The following is a 17563-nucleotide window of genomic DNA, read 5'->3' as shown; positions in this document are numbered from 1 at the left end:
CTGTTAAACTTGAACGATCATAAAGAGGCTTCAACGGTTTACGTCATTATTCTTTTTGATAATTGTCATTGTTTTGTATTAACATCATCATAGGTCTTGACTAGATGCCAACTGAGACTATAAAGGTTTTCAGGTGATTGATATGATGGTATATCTGAAGTATGACATCACTTCCTCTGCTGATTGAGTCTGTTTGCTTTCTAACTGAAGCGGACTATGTGTGGAAGTATTTCTGTTTAAACTGGACCAAACAGTTCTGGTGTGACGTCGCCTTTAGTTTCTTTAGTTACAGTCTGAGATAACTATTGAAGGAAAAAGTGCAAACATTGAACTTTAACCTACCTTCTACTTTTTACCTATTTCTTGGTCCTTGACATTACGTTTTGAAATGTTTATCAAAAATCTAATTTAAATTTTACTCAAATGTTTAGCTTTTTTTTTCCAGGGCTAAACTTAACATTTTTCCATTTAATTTCTAAATAATTAAAACTATTTGAGCTGCGCAGTGGCTCAGTTGGTAGTGCTGTTGCCTTGCAGCAATAAGGTCCCGGGTTTGAATCCCAGGTCTTTCTGGTTTGCATGACAGGTTTTCTCCAGGTACTGCAGCTTCCTCCCAAAAACTTCACTGGCAGGTTGATAATCTGTCTACATTCTTCATGTGTGTGTGTGTATGTATGGTTGTCTGTCTCCATACTGCCCCGCCTCTCCCCCCTTGATCATTGGAGATGGACACCAGCACCCCTAGTGGCCACACATGGGAGGTGTAAGAAGATGGATGGATCGTGAACTGAAGCTTATGAACTTTTCCATTTGAGGGAAAAATAAAACTAACAGATGATTTTAAAATGCTCTGACAAATAGTCATAATTCATTGTTGCTCATAATATTGAAGTTTCAAATAAAACTTTGATAAAAATTGAGTATTTTATCTTTTGTGTTTATTTCATTGATATTTTTTTTACATTTTCTTCATAAAACCAACTTGATCCTGAGCTCTGATCGTGTTTAGACTCAGCTGAACTTCAGACACATGGCTGAGTTCCTGCTGCTTGTTCACAGATACTTTTCTGCGGATCGTCGCAGGACGTATCGAACCAGGAGTCATCAGAGCCGCCTCCCATCCGCACACAGTTGGCTGCCTTAAGGCTGCCTCTGCTCCAGTTGTCTGGTTGGTGCCAACCCCAAAAGCTCAGACTACATCACGAAAAACGGAAACACAAAGTTAAACAAGTCCCACCGTTTCATTTCTTAAATAATTCCTTAGCAATGAAACCTTTTGTCCAGCCGTGATCCGTCCACCCACAAGAATCTGCCTTCTAGTTCTGAGTCCGTCAGTCCGATCCAGAACCGGTCCTCACCGTCCTCCATCAGCGCTCTCAGTCTGACCCCCAGGAACATCTGGACAGGAGAAGTTGATGAAAATGACTCTGAGGTCAGGGCCGGCCCAACACTTTTCAGGGCCATAGGCAGATTTTTATATGTGGGCCCCCCATAACCTCATGGCGACACCAGATACTTTATCATTCTTAAGCTACTCTATTTGTGTAACATCTACCATTAGCATGTTTTGTAACTATGTCATAGCAGTGTAGTTAAGGCTATTGATTTTAACTTTACAGGAGTAACAAACTAAAAAAAAAAATTGGATTTTGAAATGCAGACTGGCCGTTTTATTTTAACTGCTTGAAGGACAAATGTTAAAATTACAGTAAACAAGACAATAAGTTTGATATCCTATATTTCCTCAACACTGACAGCAGGAAGAGATTAACCATTATTTCTGCCACAACTATGGAAACAATATGTAAATTGTTTTTCCATTTAGTTGATATTATTAAATGTTATTTTAAATATGGTGCTCTTGGGGGCCCCCTGGTGGTGTAGGTGCCCTAAGCAGCCACTTAACTCACATATGCCTTGGGCCGGCCCTGGCTGAGATGAATAAACCTGATGATGAGATGAAATCAGAGAGAAGCTGAACTGCAGCAGTTTCAAACCTGCTCCTCTCTGCTGTCGATCTTCACCAGGTCTGATCCCTGATGCTGGCAGACATGTCTGCTCTCAGTCCAGGTTGATCTCACGGTGTTGAAATAATAACATTTCCCTCCATGTTGCTCCCATCCTGCCTCACACTTCACACAGGTTTCCTCTGCAAACAGAACAAAGTCTTCAGTGAATCAGGAGGAAGAAATCTCTGTGCTACTTTACAATAATGCTCCCCTTCATTCACAGATATGTTGTTAATTCATCTCTAAACATTTTATAAATCATTAACTGTTTATTATGTATTTATTAAGGGTGAAAAGGAGGAGAAAATCTCCAAGTTTCTTGCCAAATAGTGAGCCAAGTCTGTTCACCTCCCTATTTTATTTAGAGCTGTTGTACTAAACATTTCAGATTACATTGTAAACATAACAAAACATAATTTTTTTTCAGCATATAGTATCTTTCTCACCTTTAATTAATACATAATAAACAGTTATTAATCATTTATTAAGTGTTTGTAGAGGAATGCATAACTTATCTGTAACCTACCTGTTCATGCTTAATAAACTATTAGGCCTTATATGTTTCATTTATTATGAGCCATAATAAAAGCAACACTGACCAACATTTTCATTTGTAATGATGGTATTTGGTAAAATGTAATGTTTCAATTGTTGATTGTTTATTCTATGATTTTTTTGTTTTTATGATGTAAAGCACTTTGAACTGCTTTGTTGATGAAATATGCTATACATATAAATTGGACTGATCTTGATTGATTATTGTAAAGTTGTTCCGAAATCTCTGTAGATGTTTGTGTGGTTTGGAGACAGCAGGAGGCGTCTTCTGTCCTGCAGCTACAATCTAACTTCCTGTCTCTGTCAGTCCATCAGTGTCTCTCTAACATCATTAGAGAACAGAAATGAGACACAGACTAAGTTCTGAATTTACTCTCCAAATGTGAAATGATCGATCAACTCTGACACGTTCCAGCTGAACCTGGGAACCTCCGAACTCTGACAGCCTCACCTGAGACAGTTTTCCTCACATCTTCTTTCTCCTCTCTCTGGTTTTTATTGGTCATCAGACAAGCAGTAGCTGAATCAAAAACAACAAAAGATATTTGGTTTTTACACAAACCTGAACCTGGTGTTGAACATTTCAGAAAAGGAAAATTAGATTGTAAACTCACAGAGTCTGTAGATGACGATGAGAGCAGCAGCCAGCAGACCGACCAGAACCAGCAGAACTACTCCCCCTGCTGGCAGCTTGGAGGTTCTGCTGGGGTTTTCACCTGAGGAGCATTTAGAGCAGAACCGGATCAGAACCTGGAGACGGACTCAGAAACCAACATCACCTCAACCTGACATCGACTCTAAACAAACTGGCATCAAAACTGTCAGTTCTGAACTTTTTATTGGAGTTTTAGATAAACATATCCTTGTTGTTGATCCGTGAAAAAATCAAGCTCCTCTGCCTTCTCTCAGTGCTAACTAGAAACAATCAGAGCCTGGAGGCGGGACTTAGTGCTGTCAATCATTCTCATGATTGCCAGAACTTGCTCTATGCTACGATGCAGCTTTTTCATGAATGCTATGGCTAGTTAGCATACCAACAAATGATGGTGGATTAATGGTTTTCTTGTAACTCTAAGTTGCTAGTCCACCATTAGCATGATTAGCAGCAAGTACCAGAGGTTGATTGACAGCGCTAAAGCCATTCTCCTGGATCTGATTGGTTGTTTCTGACTTGGTCCATTGCATTCCTACAGACAGTAACAGCAGCTCAGGGAGAAGATCAATCTTTTCACTGATTATTTGTCTCTGACATAGTGACAGTTTTAATAAATAGGTAAAATATTTTTTTTTTCATGGAAGTTACATACCTCAGCTTTAACTCCCCAGGACAAAGATACAAATGTCTCTTTGGACAAAATTTCCTTTCTGCTCCTGGAACTGCAGGAGTTTTCAACCCAAAACTTTTCAGGTGAAAGTATTTGACTGATCGACTGGAGGAATAAACCTTAATGTGGTCTAATCAAAGTTTCTGCAGGAAGAACCGTGTCTTTACAGGTTCATCTGCTCCCAACACAATGAGACTTTGTAATTTCTGACCTAAGTTACGAGTTTTATTAATAATTCCCATAAGCAACAGTAATAATTATTCAAGGCTGAAGAATGACATTCTGTTGTCTATCAGGTATGCAGCAACAGGAAACATGACGTTTAGATTTCCTATTTTTCATCAACTTCTTCCCTTCCTGTAGTGAAAGTTTCTGCTTTTACCTTAAAAACCTGACCATTTTAAAAATATGTTTCATGATTGTTTCCTTCACCCCAAAAAATACATCAAAAGTTTGAATATTTAATGTGTGAAAAACATCAGTTTGTCTGATGAAGACCATTCACCTCTGACTGGCACCTCTTCATCACCTTCCTGCTGATTTACCATCACATTCGTCATTTTATCATTTTCTCTGATCGGTGGATGTGTCACCATGGAGACGCTTCACTCTGACAACAAACATAGATCCGAGTTTCAGGAGCAGCTTCAACAAATAAAAACTATTTCCAGTTCAAATTTCATTTTCATAACATAAATGTTACATTTTGGTAACATTTGAACATTTCTGTTCAGATGTCACCATAACTCAGAAGGAATTTTCTGTCTATAGAACACCTCCAGAGTTTCAGTCAAGCAAATTTGGGTTGGATTACTTAAATCAAAATTCACTTATTTTATTTTAGGTCTTTTCTGAATAAAAACAAAAATACCTGAATGCAAACTGCAAAAAAAAAAAAAGATTTAATTAGACAAAAATAAAACAAAAACAAAGTGTTAAAACAACATAGTTATACATAAAATACAGATTTATTTTTTTTGTTTTTCTTGATAAATTCTTTGAGTATTTATTGAACAGAAAACCAACCAGACTCACCTTCAGCGTTTTGTCCGTTCTCTTTCAGATAGAAGATCTGTCCTTCACCTTCCTGTTGCAAAAGCTTTGTGCCGAGTTGAAGGAAGAAACTTTCCTTTGAGGTTAAATTAAGATATTAGCGAAATCCGAGAAGTTGTGTAACATGTTGTTAGACAGACTATTAAAAACTTGTCTCTTTCCTTTCCTCCTGTTCAGGTGATTTCTGCCATATTCTGAAGTCTTGTTCACCTGAACATCATGGTTCCTGACAACTGGAGAATAAAAGTTCGGTTCTTCTTTCCTGCATTCCTGAATTAGAGTCCGTCACGATTGTGGTCATTCAGCTTTCTGCTGGAAACATGAACATCAGGTTCTGAGCATAATGGTTAATGCTGCTGTGATGATACAAGTCAAATTATCAATCATTTAATACTTAAAAATTACAGAATTAGATGTACTAAAACATAAAGTCCAGTGATAAAAAAGTAACAAAATCAGGCAAAAGACACTTTTCCAGATCGATTTTTTTCAATAAAAAACTTATGAAACTCTAACAAAACCTGCAGGTCTGTGTCTGGTGAATTTTTGTTTAAACATGTTTGTTTTTCATGCAGTGAGTAGAGAATCTATATGTTATTCAAGTCAGCGTAGAGATACTTTATAATAAAATTACTCAAGTAAAAAAGTAAAAAGTACAGCGTCGTAAAAATACTCCTAAAAGTACAAGTTGCTTCCTCTGCTCTGATGGACTGGACATTATTTCACTTCGTTGGCCTCCGTCCTCATGTTCTCTGAATGTTGCTTTCATATGCAAAGAGTTTGTGCAACAATGAGACAGAGGCCCTTTTTTTATGGCTAAAGCTTCTAGTTAATGCTATGATGTGAAATTGGCTTAGAAAAGTGAGAAGCAGAGCTCACAAGTGTAAAAGTTAAAAAAAAACTGTATTGATCAAACAGAATGTGTCCCACATGTTTTCTTTGAATATATCACCTGATTTATGATGTAGCATAGAGTGAGTGAGGTTTGGTTACAGAGAAATAACTTTAAATGCATATTCTCATAACTTCATCATCTTTATGTTTAACATCTTTCTTTGTAAAATGAAAAGTTAGACCTATAAATGAAATGATATTGCTGTGAGTTCTCAGATGTATGTTTTTTTTAAAGTCTGATGTTGTTAATAGATCATAAAATAGAGGTTGAAATTATTTCTAAAATCTTTATTCATGCATTTATTGTTGGAAATGTGTCATCTTGAAAAATACATTTGACATTTTTAGCTACTTAAAAGAAAAAAATTAACCAAATACGTCATATTTCAGATCAATTTACATAGAAAATATGTATGAAAATGTTTTAATTGACAATAAATTAAGAAGAACAGCTAATGGAACAATTATTATAACAATGTGATGAAATGTTTTTCCCCCAAAGTTCTTAAAGTGGAGAACTTGATGACTGAACCTCATTACCTCATTGTTCGACAGCTACAATAAAAACAAGAAGCTCGTAAAAGCTGGAAATTATTTTTTTATGATTTTACATATTTAACAGGAGACCTGTTGTTACAGAAAGTGAAAAATGAGGTAAAGATCTCTTAGAATATTCATCTCTATAAAATGTGCAGAGATATAAAGTTGTTTTCTGGACTGAATTGAACTTCACACACAGAAACACAGCTGCATTTCTGCTTCTTTCTCACAAATACTTCTCAGAAGATCATCACAATCTCTGTCAAGCCGCAGGATCCTCAGAGTTTTGTGTCTTCATCGTCCCCACACAGTCCATCGTATTGTTACATTCACCCCTGTTCCTCCACCTATGGACTCGGGCTGCTTGTTTCATCTTCAAGAGATCAGAACAAAGACTTCAGTGAGTCAGGAGAAAGAAATCTTCACAGACAGTTGCAGGTTTTATGTCCTGCAGTTATAACTTTCTGTCTCTGTCAGTCCATCAGTGTCTCTTTAGCATCATTACAGGACAGAAATGAGACAGAGATCAAATCCTGGACTTACTTCTTGTTGTACTAGTTGGTGGATTCGTTGAAGGTTCTGGACATGTTGAAGGAGGACATGTTGAAGGAGGACATGTTGAAGGAGGACTTGTTGAAGGAGGACTTGTTGAAGGAGGACTTGTTGAAGGAGGACTTGTTGAAGGAGGACTTGTTGGTTCTGTGGTTCCAGAAGTAGGACTAGAAGGCGTGGCGGGACAAGATGGACACGTTGCTGGTGGTGGAGATGTAGGCTGGTCGATGCTTTCTGTTTAAAAATAAATGTCAAAATAAATGTTGGAACTGAAGTATGACAGACTCCTTTATTGCAGGGCTCAACAGAAAACAAACAAAATTCTCTCACTGATGCTTATCTCTTAACCTGGGTAGAAGATTAATTTGGCTCTTCCTCTTCATCACTTCCTCTTTATTTTCAGTCTCAGTGTTTTTGACAGTAAAGCCAGTTAATATTTGACAATGATCACAGGTTGATTTTATCCAACATTAAATATCTAGGTTCACAGTCTTCTATTAACCTTTACTTTTCATTAACACAAAAAGTTCTTTACATCAGTTTTTCTGTTTCTTTTTTGTGTCTGTGCTCCGACTTCTCAAACGGTGGCTGTGGCAGACGGCTGCTGGGTCTGAGCCAGTTACCAGCAGCCACTAGTTACCAATCTAGTTAAAACTAATTTTAACTAGATTGGTTAATTAATTGGAAATCATTTAAAATATTTTTTGCAAAATGCCTCACATTTGTGGTGAATTGGCGCTACATAAATAAACTGAATTGAATGTTTTCTGCTGAATTAAAGAAAATGAAGTCCTGATGAATATTTAAATGTTTCCAACAGTGTTAAAATAATTAAAATCCCAGATCTGACAGCTCTAAATGAAACTCTGAGTCTCACCTGAGTTGTTTTTCTTCAACATGTCGATCTCCTCATTCAGGCTTTGGAGAGCTTTGCTGTTCGTTATGTAAAGTGCAACTGGTTAAAGAAAAAATAATTATGATCACTTAAATGCAAAATAACATTTCTCATTATTTACAAACTTACTATGTAAAAAGTAGCATTTATTTAATGACATTTTACTCCAGAAGCTACTGTGATTTCAGTTTCTGGTTTAATAGCTGCTGAATTTTTCAACTGGTTATGTGAATAATGACTATAAAGAATATTCAAAACCTGCAGATAAAAACAAATAAAAGACAAGACATAAAATGTTTTTTTGCTAAAAACAAATTTTTTAATCACATTTAAATATAAATTTAATATTAAGAGTTTGTTTATTTGACTTCTCTTCATATTTTCACAGGTAAAACATTGTTTTCAGACCCAGGCCGCTAGCAGCAGCTGCCAAGAGAACGACGAGACTGATGAGAACCACCAGAACCGCTGGAGACATTTTGGACTTCCTGTCCGGTTGTTGAACATCTGCTAAACAGTGAACAGAAAATCAGAGGGGAATGGATATCTGATCAATACTTGATAACCTAGCATGCAAACATGATGCACAATATAAAATACACAGATGAAAGATGTTTACCCTCTTTTTTTTTAACGTGAATAGATAAATCCTTTGTGTCTGAAACAGAAACAGAAATATCTTTTACTGTTCTTCAGTTGGGAAACTCAGTTATAGAAGCAAAATGGAAGCAAACAAATTTGCACAATGGTAGAAATGCATAAATAAATAATTGTAGTGTAAGTTCAAATTTACAACATTAAGATAAATCTGCTCAGTTACTAAGAAAAACCCAGATTCAAAGAAACGTGCATCTGAGAATGATCATTTAAATCTGCATCTGTATTTTTCCAGATAACAGAAACACAACAGACTTTTTACAATCATATAAATGAAAATTAAGACTGAAATTCACTAAACTGAAAATCACAAACAACTGAAATGTTGCATTGCTGCACAGTTCATTGCTACAAAAAATGAGAAGTTAAACACTTTGTTCCCTGAGGTGACATATTTCATAGGTAGGAAGCATCTGATGTTATCAACGATAAAACAATAAATAAACTGAAACATCACCTCACAACATCCTAAAACTCTGAGGTTATTTATTTATAACCATTGTAGATGATTTACAAAATTGAATCGCTAAACGAAAAATGATAAAAATAGGTCAGGTTGCAATTATATTTCTTCTTCTTTTCTTTTTGTAGCCCAAATCAGAGACTCATGGATATGTTTACAGTCAGATTTTTTAAATTCATTTAAATTTGTCCAGACTATGCAGTAAAATCTCTTTTGTGACAACTTCCTTGTAAATATAACACTCTATAATTAAACTGATCAGGCAATGACAACCAAACCCCAACGCAAAAATTTACATTGAAATGGATTTTACTTACAAAGAAAATGAAGTAAAACATGTAAAATCAAATTTTTTCCACATCAGATTGCCTTTTTTAAAGAAAGTCTACGATTAAATTAAATAAAGTTTTGCTCTTTTTTCTGTGTACATAAATATTTTCATCTGTAAATATTTTTTAAAGATGAAAAAATAACACTCATATCACCAATGTACACAGCTGTGTTTAAAAAAATAGCAATAGAAGCATAACAATTTCTTCACACACGAGCAGAGATACGTTTTAGTTCAAACCTTCCTGTTTCGAAATCTGGACTTCAGCATAAGTGGTGTCAGTCGATGAAGAATTATTATCTGCTCAAGAAACAGGAAGAAATAAATGAGATGGAGTCAACATGAGTTTAGTTTTCACTGCGATGCAGAAAAGCATAATTTAAAAAATCTCACCTTTGGGCACTGATTTGGTGAACTTCACGTCAGAGTATGTTACCTCAACTTCAGGCATGATTCTGCTGGGAGTCTGAAAGAGAACTGCAGGTCAGGAGAAACGGGGAGCTTTTAAAAGCTTCCTGCAGGCGGGGAGGAGACAGACACACCTGAGCAATGATGGTTTCACTTTGAAACAGGTGACATCAAAGGAATCAGTCACAAAAACTAACATAATTTCCACATCAAAATCATCTGTGTTCTAAAGAAATTGATAAAAAAAGTAAAAGAACTCCTTAAACCTTTTTACATAAATAAAAGTAAGAAAGTGCAGCTTCTCAGCCGTACACCAGTGCAAAAGTTGAGTTGCATTTTTGCTATCGATGAAAAAAACTCCTTTGAGTTAAAAGGGACTTATTAGATAAAATTCACATTTTGAATATTTTCGTACTGTCATTTAGGTTGCTACTGCTTCTAGAAACAACCGAAGCAATTAAAGAAAACACCCAGGTGGTTTTTGGTGATTAGTTAATGATTATTAGTGTCTGGAAAATGATCTGTATCAAAAACCTCCCAGTTAACATCACAATCAATGGGCACGGTGACGTTAACTAGCACCCTGAACTGAGCTCCAGAACATTTGGTCAGCTGGTTTTACCACTGTATTTGCTGCACAATGGCTGCTGGAAAAGACAAATGCTTTGTTGCATTCTTGTTGATTGTACAGGAGGCTCCACTTCTACCTTTCAAAGATGTACTTTTGTATAGTTGTGCATCTGTTTCCAGCCATTCCAAATGTAAATATAGAACTGGGAGGCGTGGCCAGCAGCCGCTCGTTTGGATTTAAAGTGACAGAGGCCCTAAAACAGCTCATTCTGAAAGGAGAACTGACCAGACTAAAACAGACAAAACCTGAGGTTGAGTGTGATGGATTGAAATGTGTTCCTTGTAAGTACATTTACTCTCGTTCTGGACTTATCTGCATATTGAAACCATTACAAACTTCAAAGTTACTGTTTATATTTACAATGTTTTGCCAGCAGTTTGGGGTAAATATCTGTCAAGGTCGTTTGATTTAGTGGTTGTAGTAACCAAATGCAACCAGCAGGAGGGGTCTAGCGCTAGTGAGCCACTGGCAGTCATGTTTCAGATCAATTGACCGAAAATATGTATGGACTAATGGACAAAACACTCAGGCAACTGTGAAGTGGAGTTCATGACTTAACCTCATGAGCTTCATGTTTAATAATTAAAATGAAAACAGGAAACTCATAAAAGCTGAAAAACCTTTATTAATTTTACATATTCAACAGGAGATTTGCTGTTATTACAAATAAAATAAAGTAAATATCTTCTAAAATCAAAGTAATTTTCTATTAACATGTTTTTAAAAGAATATTTTAAAATGTGCAGAGATCTGAAGCTGTTTTCTAGACTGAACTTCACACACAGAAACACAGTTGGATTTTTGAATCTTTCTCACAGATACTTCTCAGATTATCATTACAATGTCTATCATACCATCGGACCTCATCAGGGATTTCTGTCTTCATCATCCCCACACAGTCCAGTTCTGCTCCACCCAGAGAATCAGGCTGTCCCGGAGCCCAAAAACTCAAACTGACAGAAAGACAGATTTAAGTGAACTTAAGTGACTTTAACTCTTGAAATTAAACCAAATAATTTCAGATTAATCAGACCTTTGGTTCAGTGGAGATCCGTCCGTCCACAACCAGGAGCCTTCTGTCTTTGAGTCGGTCAGTCCGATCCAGAACGTTTCATTATTCTTGATTATCTCCCTTACTCTGACCTCCAGGAACATCTAGGCAGAAAAAGTTGATGAAGATACAAATGACAATTTTCTGAGCTGAGATGGAGAATCATGATGAAATGAGAGAGAAGCTGAACCTGCAGCAGAGTTTCATACCTGCTCCTCTCTGCTGTCGATCTTCACCAGGTCTGATCCCAGATCAGTGCAGGAACGTCTGCTGTCAGTCCAGGAGGATGTATAGTTGGAGAAAAAATAACTGCTTCCTCTGTGTCGCTCCCAGCCGGCTTCACACTTTGGACATGTTTCATCTTTAAACAGATCAGAACAAAAACTTCAGAAAATCAGGGGGAAGACATCTTTGGAGAAATCCTGCAGCTACAATCTACAAGAATCTACAGGACAGAAATGAAACTAAGATCAAATGCTGGACTTTTTACTGCAGGAGGCGATAGACACTGAGAAAGAAGGGTGGAAACAAGAAAGAAGAGTGGTTCAACTTTGAAGATCATTTTCAAAATAAATTCAACAGATACCAAACACATTAAATAAAATAGTGAAGAAGAACAAAAGCTTTTTAACAGGCTTAAAATGAAACATTAAATCTGGACTTTAAATCCTTACAGTCTCACCTAAAGCAATCATCTTCAGTGATTCCAGATCCTCCTTCAGGGTTTGGCACCTTTCATTTTTCGTCAGATAAAAGACAGCTGTTTTAAGCAAAAATAAGCTGATAATTAGGGTCAGTTTCATGCAAAAATCATCAAGTCAAATCACAGTTTATTTATTTAACACATTTACAGTAGCCTCAGCTGACCAAAGGGCTTCACAACAAATACATCATCACAGGTAGATGAGTAGAAATAAAATTAAGTTTAGTAAAAAATAATGAGACAAATATAAAACTGGCAAAGATTCCAAAAGCTAATCGTATGAATAAGAACCAAACAATTTAGAAAATTTAGCAGAAGCAATTTTCTTCCATCCTTTGACTTTTCTCTCAAACTGGTGTTGAAGGCAGAAGGAATATGTGAGTTTTCAGTCTGGACTTTAACAAAAGCGTAACAGACAGAGGGAGACTGTTCAGAGGGAATAATCATAATAATATACAAATAACAACATCCAAACTTCCAAAAACAGACATTTGTCATTCTGAAACATCACCCCAAAAAGCCATTGTTGTTACAGATCTTATAGTATCTGTTAGATATTAAAACATTTTGCAACTGGTAAGATTTACTGAAATAAAACATATTAATTTATATATAATAATTAATGTTTTTGCTAAAAATAAATGTTTTCCTAACTAACATGCATCTAATTTTATGAATCTCCAACGATCTGCCATAAAATTCAAGTAAAAACTTTTTATTTATTTTTTTATTTGACTTCAAAGTTGGAAAAAAAACTCACTGATGCTCAGAGCAAAGACTGCAATGACCAAGAGAGCCATGAGAACCAGCAGGACAGCGTGTCCTGGAGATATTTTGGACTTCCTGTCCGGTCCAGGTTGCTGCAGATCTGCTGAATGGTGAGAACAAATGAAAGGTGAAAGTGCTGCTACGTCTGGCCATGAAGATATTTACCACATTATAAATAAACTGGCAAAAGGAAGTATTGCAGTATAATATAAGAACAAAATAAATGACAATGCCCTCTGAAAAGGCGCACAAAGTGAGTAGAAAGCACAAATTTGCTATTAATTAAATTTACATAAAATGAAAATTTAAGACAAGATGCTATTGTGTTTAAGAAATTTCTAGAGGGAATAAATTATATAACCAAATTAAACTGAAAATATGAAAATGTTTTGTGGACAAAACTGTCATATTGATGTCAGAAGAGAAGGGGAACAGGGCCGTGCAGAGAAAAAAAAAAGGGCACATCTAACCGCATTTTAGGACAGAATATTGAAGCCACACAGTTTTCAGAGTTTAATAAAACAATGATAAATTACAAAATTTTGTCATTTTGCAATCAAAGCTAAGAAAAATCTTTATATAGAACATACTACTATGCATATGCAAGATATTTTATTAATTTCTTTCTGCAGGTCTACTTTGTTATAGGAAAGTATTGCAATATTCAAATCCGCAATTTAGCAAGATATGTAAATCAGAGCTAGACCACCAGACATATTTTGTCTTTACAGAATTACACTATTAAAAACATAAACAAGGAAACAATGCAACCTTTTAGTGACTGTAATCTAAAAAAGAGCTGCCTGTTTGCTACTGCAGTGGAGATGAAGATGGTCCATTCAGGAAAGCAGAGCTGCATCAAACTTTAAGGTGGAACTGCAGAAAGAAGAAAAAAAAAGCAAAATTTGAATTGTTAATGCATGTCACCATGAGAAAAGCCTAATGAGTTTTGCTTAATTTAAAAAAAAAAAAAAATGAAAATCACACATTTTTGTCTGAAGTGAAAAAACTATTTGTGATTCTCACATGACGTCATGGGCAGGGCCTAAAATCACAACAAAAGATTTCTGATGTGTGCAAATGAAAGTTTATGTTTGGCAAATAACTTTTTAAGTTCACAAGACAATAATGATTTATTTAATTAAAAAAAAAGTTTTTTTTAAACAAAACGTTTTGTTTTTAAATAAAAAATCATTACAATTCCAAAAGTTTTATTAACAATTTTATTTACTTAACTGAGGTCTTTTTTTTTTTCATTGAATAATTGGGGAAAAAATAACTTCATACTCTGCGAACCAGACCCTAGACTTAAAAATCTGGATTGAGTTTTTCCCCTTTATTAATGACACTTTTATTACATACATTATATCTATCATGGTAATTCAGGGTGAGTTATTTTTAATTCTAAATGAATATCCTTGTTGGACTTTTATTTAAGTGCTATTCTCCTTCAAGATACATTTACCTAACGCCAGAATAAATGCAATGTACATTATGCAGCAAAGGAAATTAGAAGATCGGACATATATCCATTATGGAGATAACAGGTTTTGGATGGGCGATGTGCCCCTATTGCATAAGCGATGCTGAAGAATGACTGATATCATTAACGATACAGGGAAGAAGCTTTTTAGTTATCTAGCTTTGCTAGTAAAGTCGTTAGCTAGCAGCTAGCTAATAGCACAACAACAGCCTAATGTCTGTATGATAAAAATACTGAATGATAGATAAGAACAGTTTTTCCTCACCTGGCTGTCTCCTCCCCTCAGTAGTTCTTCAGAGAAAGGCAGACGCAGAGGCCTGTCAGTGTCTGTTGTATTTCATTACCTCTCTGCTTAAACCGCTACTCCGTGCTGAAGCAGAAATGATACATCAACGTTTTCCGTCATCTGACAAGAAGCAAGTCTACTCCACTTTATTCACCAAAAACGTTTTTTTTTAATTCACCGAAAACTGATCTGTAATCTGGAACGTCAGCTACGTTGAGCTCCGCAGTTAGCCGCCTTATCAACTGCGAGACAACTGCGTCATGCGTCACGGGCAAAAGGTCAAAGGTATCAAGGTGACCGGAGGGCTTATTATGTTGTACAAAATATACCCAACAAAAACAACAAAACAAATAATTACAAATAATTTTAGTACATGTTATTATGTGTCAGAAGAGGGCTTAGGAAATAATACCAAAAAAAAAAAAAAAAAAAAAAAAAAAAATTAAAAAAAATAATAAATTGACCAAAAGGGCACTTCGGGGCAAGGAGCAAAAAGGGCAGGTGCTCAAGCACCCCCAGCCCCCCTCTCTGCACGTGCCTGAAGGGGAAGACTTGGTTAAGATCATGGAAGAGTTCCTGTTTGTTACAACCAAATGCATGGAGAAATTTCTGAACTCCAAAAGTCAAAATATGTGCAAAAAATGCAGAATGTTTTAGATTAATCTGTAAAATGTTCTATAATAGAAAAAGGAAAATGTTTTAGCTCAAAAAGTAGAAAATGTATGGAGAAAAACTCAGAAATTTGTCAGATATTTTCTATAAAAAAACTTTGAAATTTCTAAATTTGAAAAGTCAAAGAAATTGCTATGAATTTTTTTTTTAATTTTTAGATTGATCTCAGAACAAAACTAAATTTCTGAGTTTCAAATGTATAATTTTTTTTGACTTTTTAAATTTAGAAATGTCTAGAAAATTTCTGAGATTAAACTCCTCCTGAAATTTTACTCCATGCCGTTTTTTCTATCTATTGTTTGATATGCAGATGGTTCTCTTGTAGAGAGATGCTTCTATCTTGCATTGAATTGGCATTCATTCATACCGAATGAATGTAAAACTGGATAAAAATCTGCAGGAACTGTGTGATGCTATCATGTCAATATGGACGGCAGTCTCTGAGGAATGTGTCTGACATCATGTTCAACTTGTGTCAGAATTCACCAGCTGTGAAGGAAAATCACGCTTTCAACCCAGTACTAACAAGGCGTACCTAATAAAGTGGCAACAGGTTGGTGAGGGATAGGCTTCCATGTTTAGCAACAGAGATTACAAAGCGGAACGCGTTAAGCAGAACAACCAGAGCAAGTTTCCGATATGAAAGTTTTCAGATTATCAATAATATTCAAATGAACATAAATGTTGTTTTGTTTCACAGTTGACTGTTGCAGAAAGAGAGAAGTCAAGCCCATTGTTCCCTGCAGTGACATATTCCACAGGTAGGAAGTATTTTAGATCAACAATGATAAAACAATAAACTAACAGTAATATGCACAAGGAATGAACTCAGATTAAATTCTAGTAACCATAAAAACATAATTAAAACATCAGACATAAAAGCTTCAAATTATTAAAATTTACTTGCACAGATGCCTTCAGAAATGTTAGTTTTAGTTCAAACCTTTCTGCTTCGAAAGCTGGTCTTCAGTGCAGCTGTTGTTAGCGAATGAAGAAACATTATCTGCACAAAAAACATAAAGTAATTAATCTGATGGAGTCCAGCCTACTTTTAAAATTCAGAAAAACAGAAAGTGTCCATTTACAGACAAATCAAGTAACGATCCAATCACTGAAACAAAAATTTAGGTTTATAAAAATAATTTTCATAATGAATCTCAAAGGCTAAACTTGTTCTGATTAAGTGGCACACACATTTCAATTAGATTTTTTTTCAAACCTTGTTGTTTTGAAACCATGACATCATCATAAATTTCGTCAGCCACTGAAGAAACATCTGCATAAAAAAAGAAAACATAAGGAAATCAATCTGATGGAGTCAAACATTAGTTTGATAGTTAAATTTCAGAAAAACAGAAAATGTGAATTTATGGACAGATACAGTAACAATCAAATCACTAAAACAAATATTGGGCTAATAAAAAATTACATTTGACAAGACTACTCAAAGTCACACTTTATTAAAACACAAATTGGCATTAAAAACAATGGTTTTTATTCAAACCTTGTTGTTTTGAAACCATGACATCATCATAAATGTTGTCATCCACTAAAGAAGCATTACCTGTGTGAAAAACATGAAGAAATCGATCTGATGGAGTCAAACATGAGTTCAGATTTTCACTACTATGACGAAAGGCAGGAGAAAAAGCTCACCTCTGGGCGCTGATTTTGTGAACCTCATATTGCTGTTTGTTCCAGCAGCTTCAGACACGTTTCTGCTGGGAGTCTGACAGAGAACTGCAGGTCAGAAGAGACAGAGTTTTTAAAGCTTCCTGCAGGCAGGGAGGAGACAATACACCTGAGCAATGACAGGTTCACACCAATCTGAAAGGTATTCTAAACATAACCTAGTATTTTTCTTAAGCAGCACAAGTCATAAAGTCTCTAAAATAATTTCTTCATCAAAATGATTTGTGTTCCAAAAAATTTACTCAAAGTTGTTCTCTTATTTGAGGTTTAAAATGCATTTCCCATTATATTTTAGTGTGCAGCCACTTAGTTTAAAATTTTAACGGAAAGTATTTGTTGTTACTTTTAATTAAGGCGTAAATAAACAATTCTGTGCTTACCGCTGTCAAAAACCCCAAATAAATTCAAGAAAGTGATATTTTACAGTGAAAGAATGTGGGGAATAAAATAGTGCGAGTTCCTTTAAACGTTTTTCCGGAAGCGGTGTAATGCTTCCTCCAATCCTGTGCTACACACGTGAATTGACTCGACTGCCAACCAATCAAATCGCGGATTTGCTCTGGTATGGGCGGGACTAAGGTCTCGTATTGAAAAG

General features: G+C 35.5%; 2 protein-coding genes across 3 annotated transcripts; both read right to left on the bottom strand.

Moving 5' to 3' along the window:
* Positions 1-921: 921 nt before the first annotated feature.
* LOC148156594 (lectin BRA-3-like) lies at positions 922-5103 on the bottom strand. Its single transcript, XM_088009990.1, has 6 exons — positions 4395-5103; positions 3179-3280; positions 3016-3084; positions 1998-2173; positions 1274-1398; positions 922-1194 (listed from the first exon to the last, which is right to left on the bottom strand). Exons 1-6 carry the CDS (start codon positions 4483-4485, stop codon positions 1023-1025), a joined length of 735 nt encoding a protein of 244 aa, XP_087866116.1. The 5' UTR covers positions 4486-5103; the 3' UTR covers positions 922-1022.
* Positions 5104-10920: 5817 nt separating this feature from the next.
* Positions 10921-17035, bottom strand: LOC106927754 (C-type lectin domain family 4 member E-like). Of its 2 annotated transcripts, none has more exons than XM_015003818.2 (9): positions 16933-17035; positions 16781-16840; positions 16496-16552; positions 16220-16279; positions 12828-12938; positions 12047-12124; positions 11574-11725; positions 11347-11468; positions 10921-11266 (listed from the first exon to the last, which is right to left on the bottom strand). In XM_015003818.2, exons 1-9 carry the CDS (start codon positions 16958-16960, stop codon positions 11089-11091), a joined length of 846 nt encoding a protein of 281 aa, XP_014859304.2. In that variant the 5' UTR covers positions 16961-17035; the 3' UTR covers positions 10921-11088. The 2 variants fall into 2 exon arrangements, with proteins under 2 accessions (XP_014859304.2, XP_087866629.1); XM_088010503.1 differs by having other exon boundaries at positions 12828-12935.
* Between the last annotated feature and the right edge of the window lie 528 nt (positions 17036-17563).

This window comes from Poecilia mexicana, unplaced genomic scaffold (genome assembly GCF_051168715.1).
Source record: "Poecilia mexicana isolate PSO_F unplaced genomic scaffold, ASM5116871v1 scaffold_11, whole genome shotgun sequence".
NCBI lineage: Eukaryota > Metazoa > Chordata > Actinopteri > Cyprinodontiformes > Poeciliidae > Poecilia > Poecilia mexicana.
The sequence above is the reverse complement of the archived record's forward strand: the minus strand, read 5'-3'. Positions and strand labels throughout refer to the sequence as shown.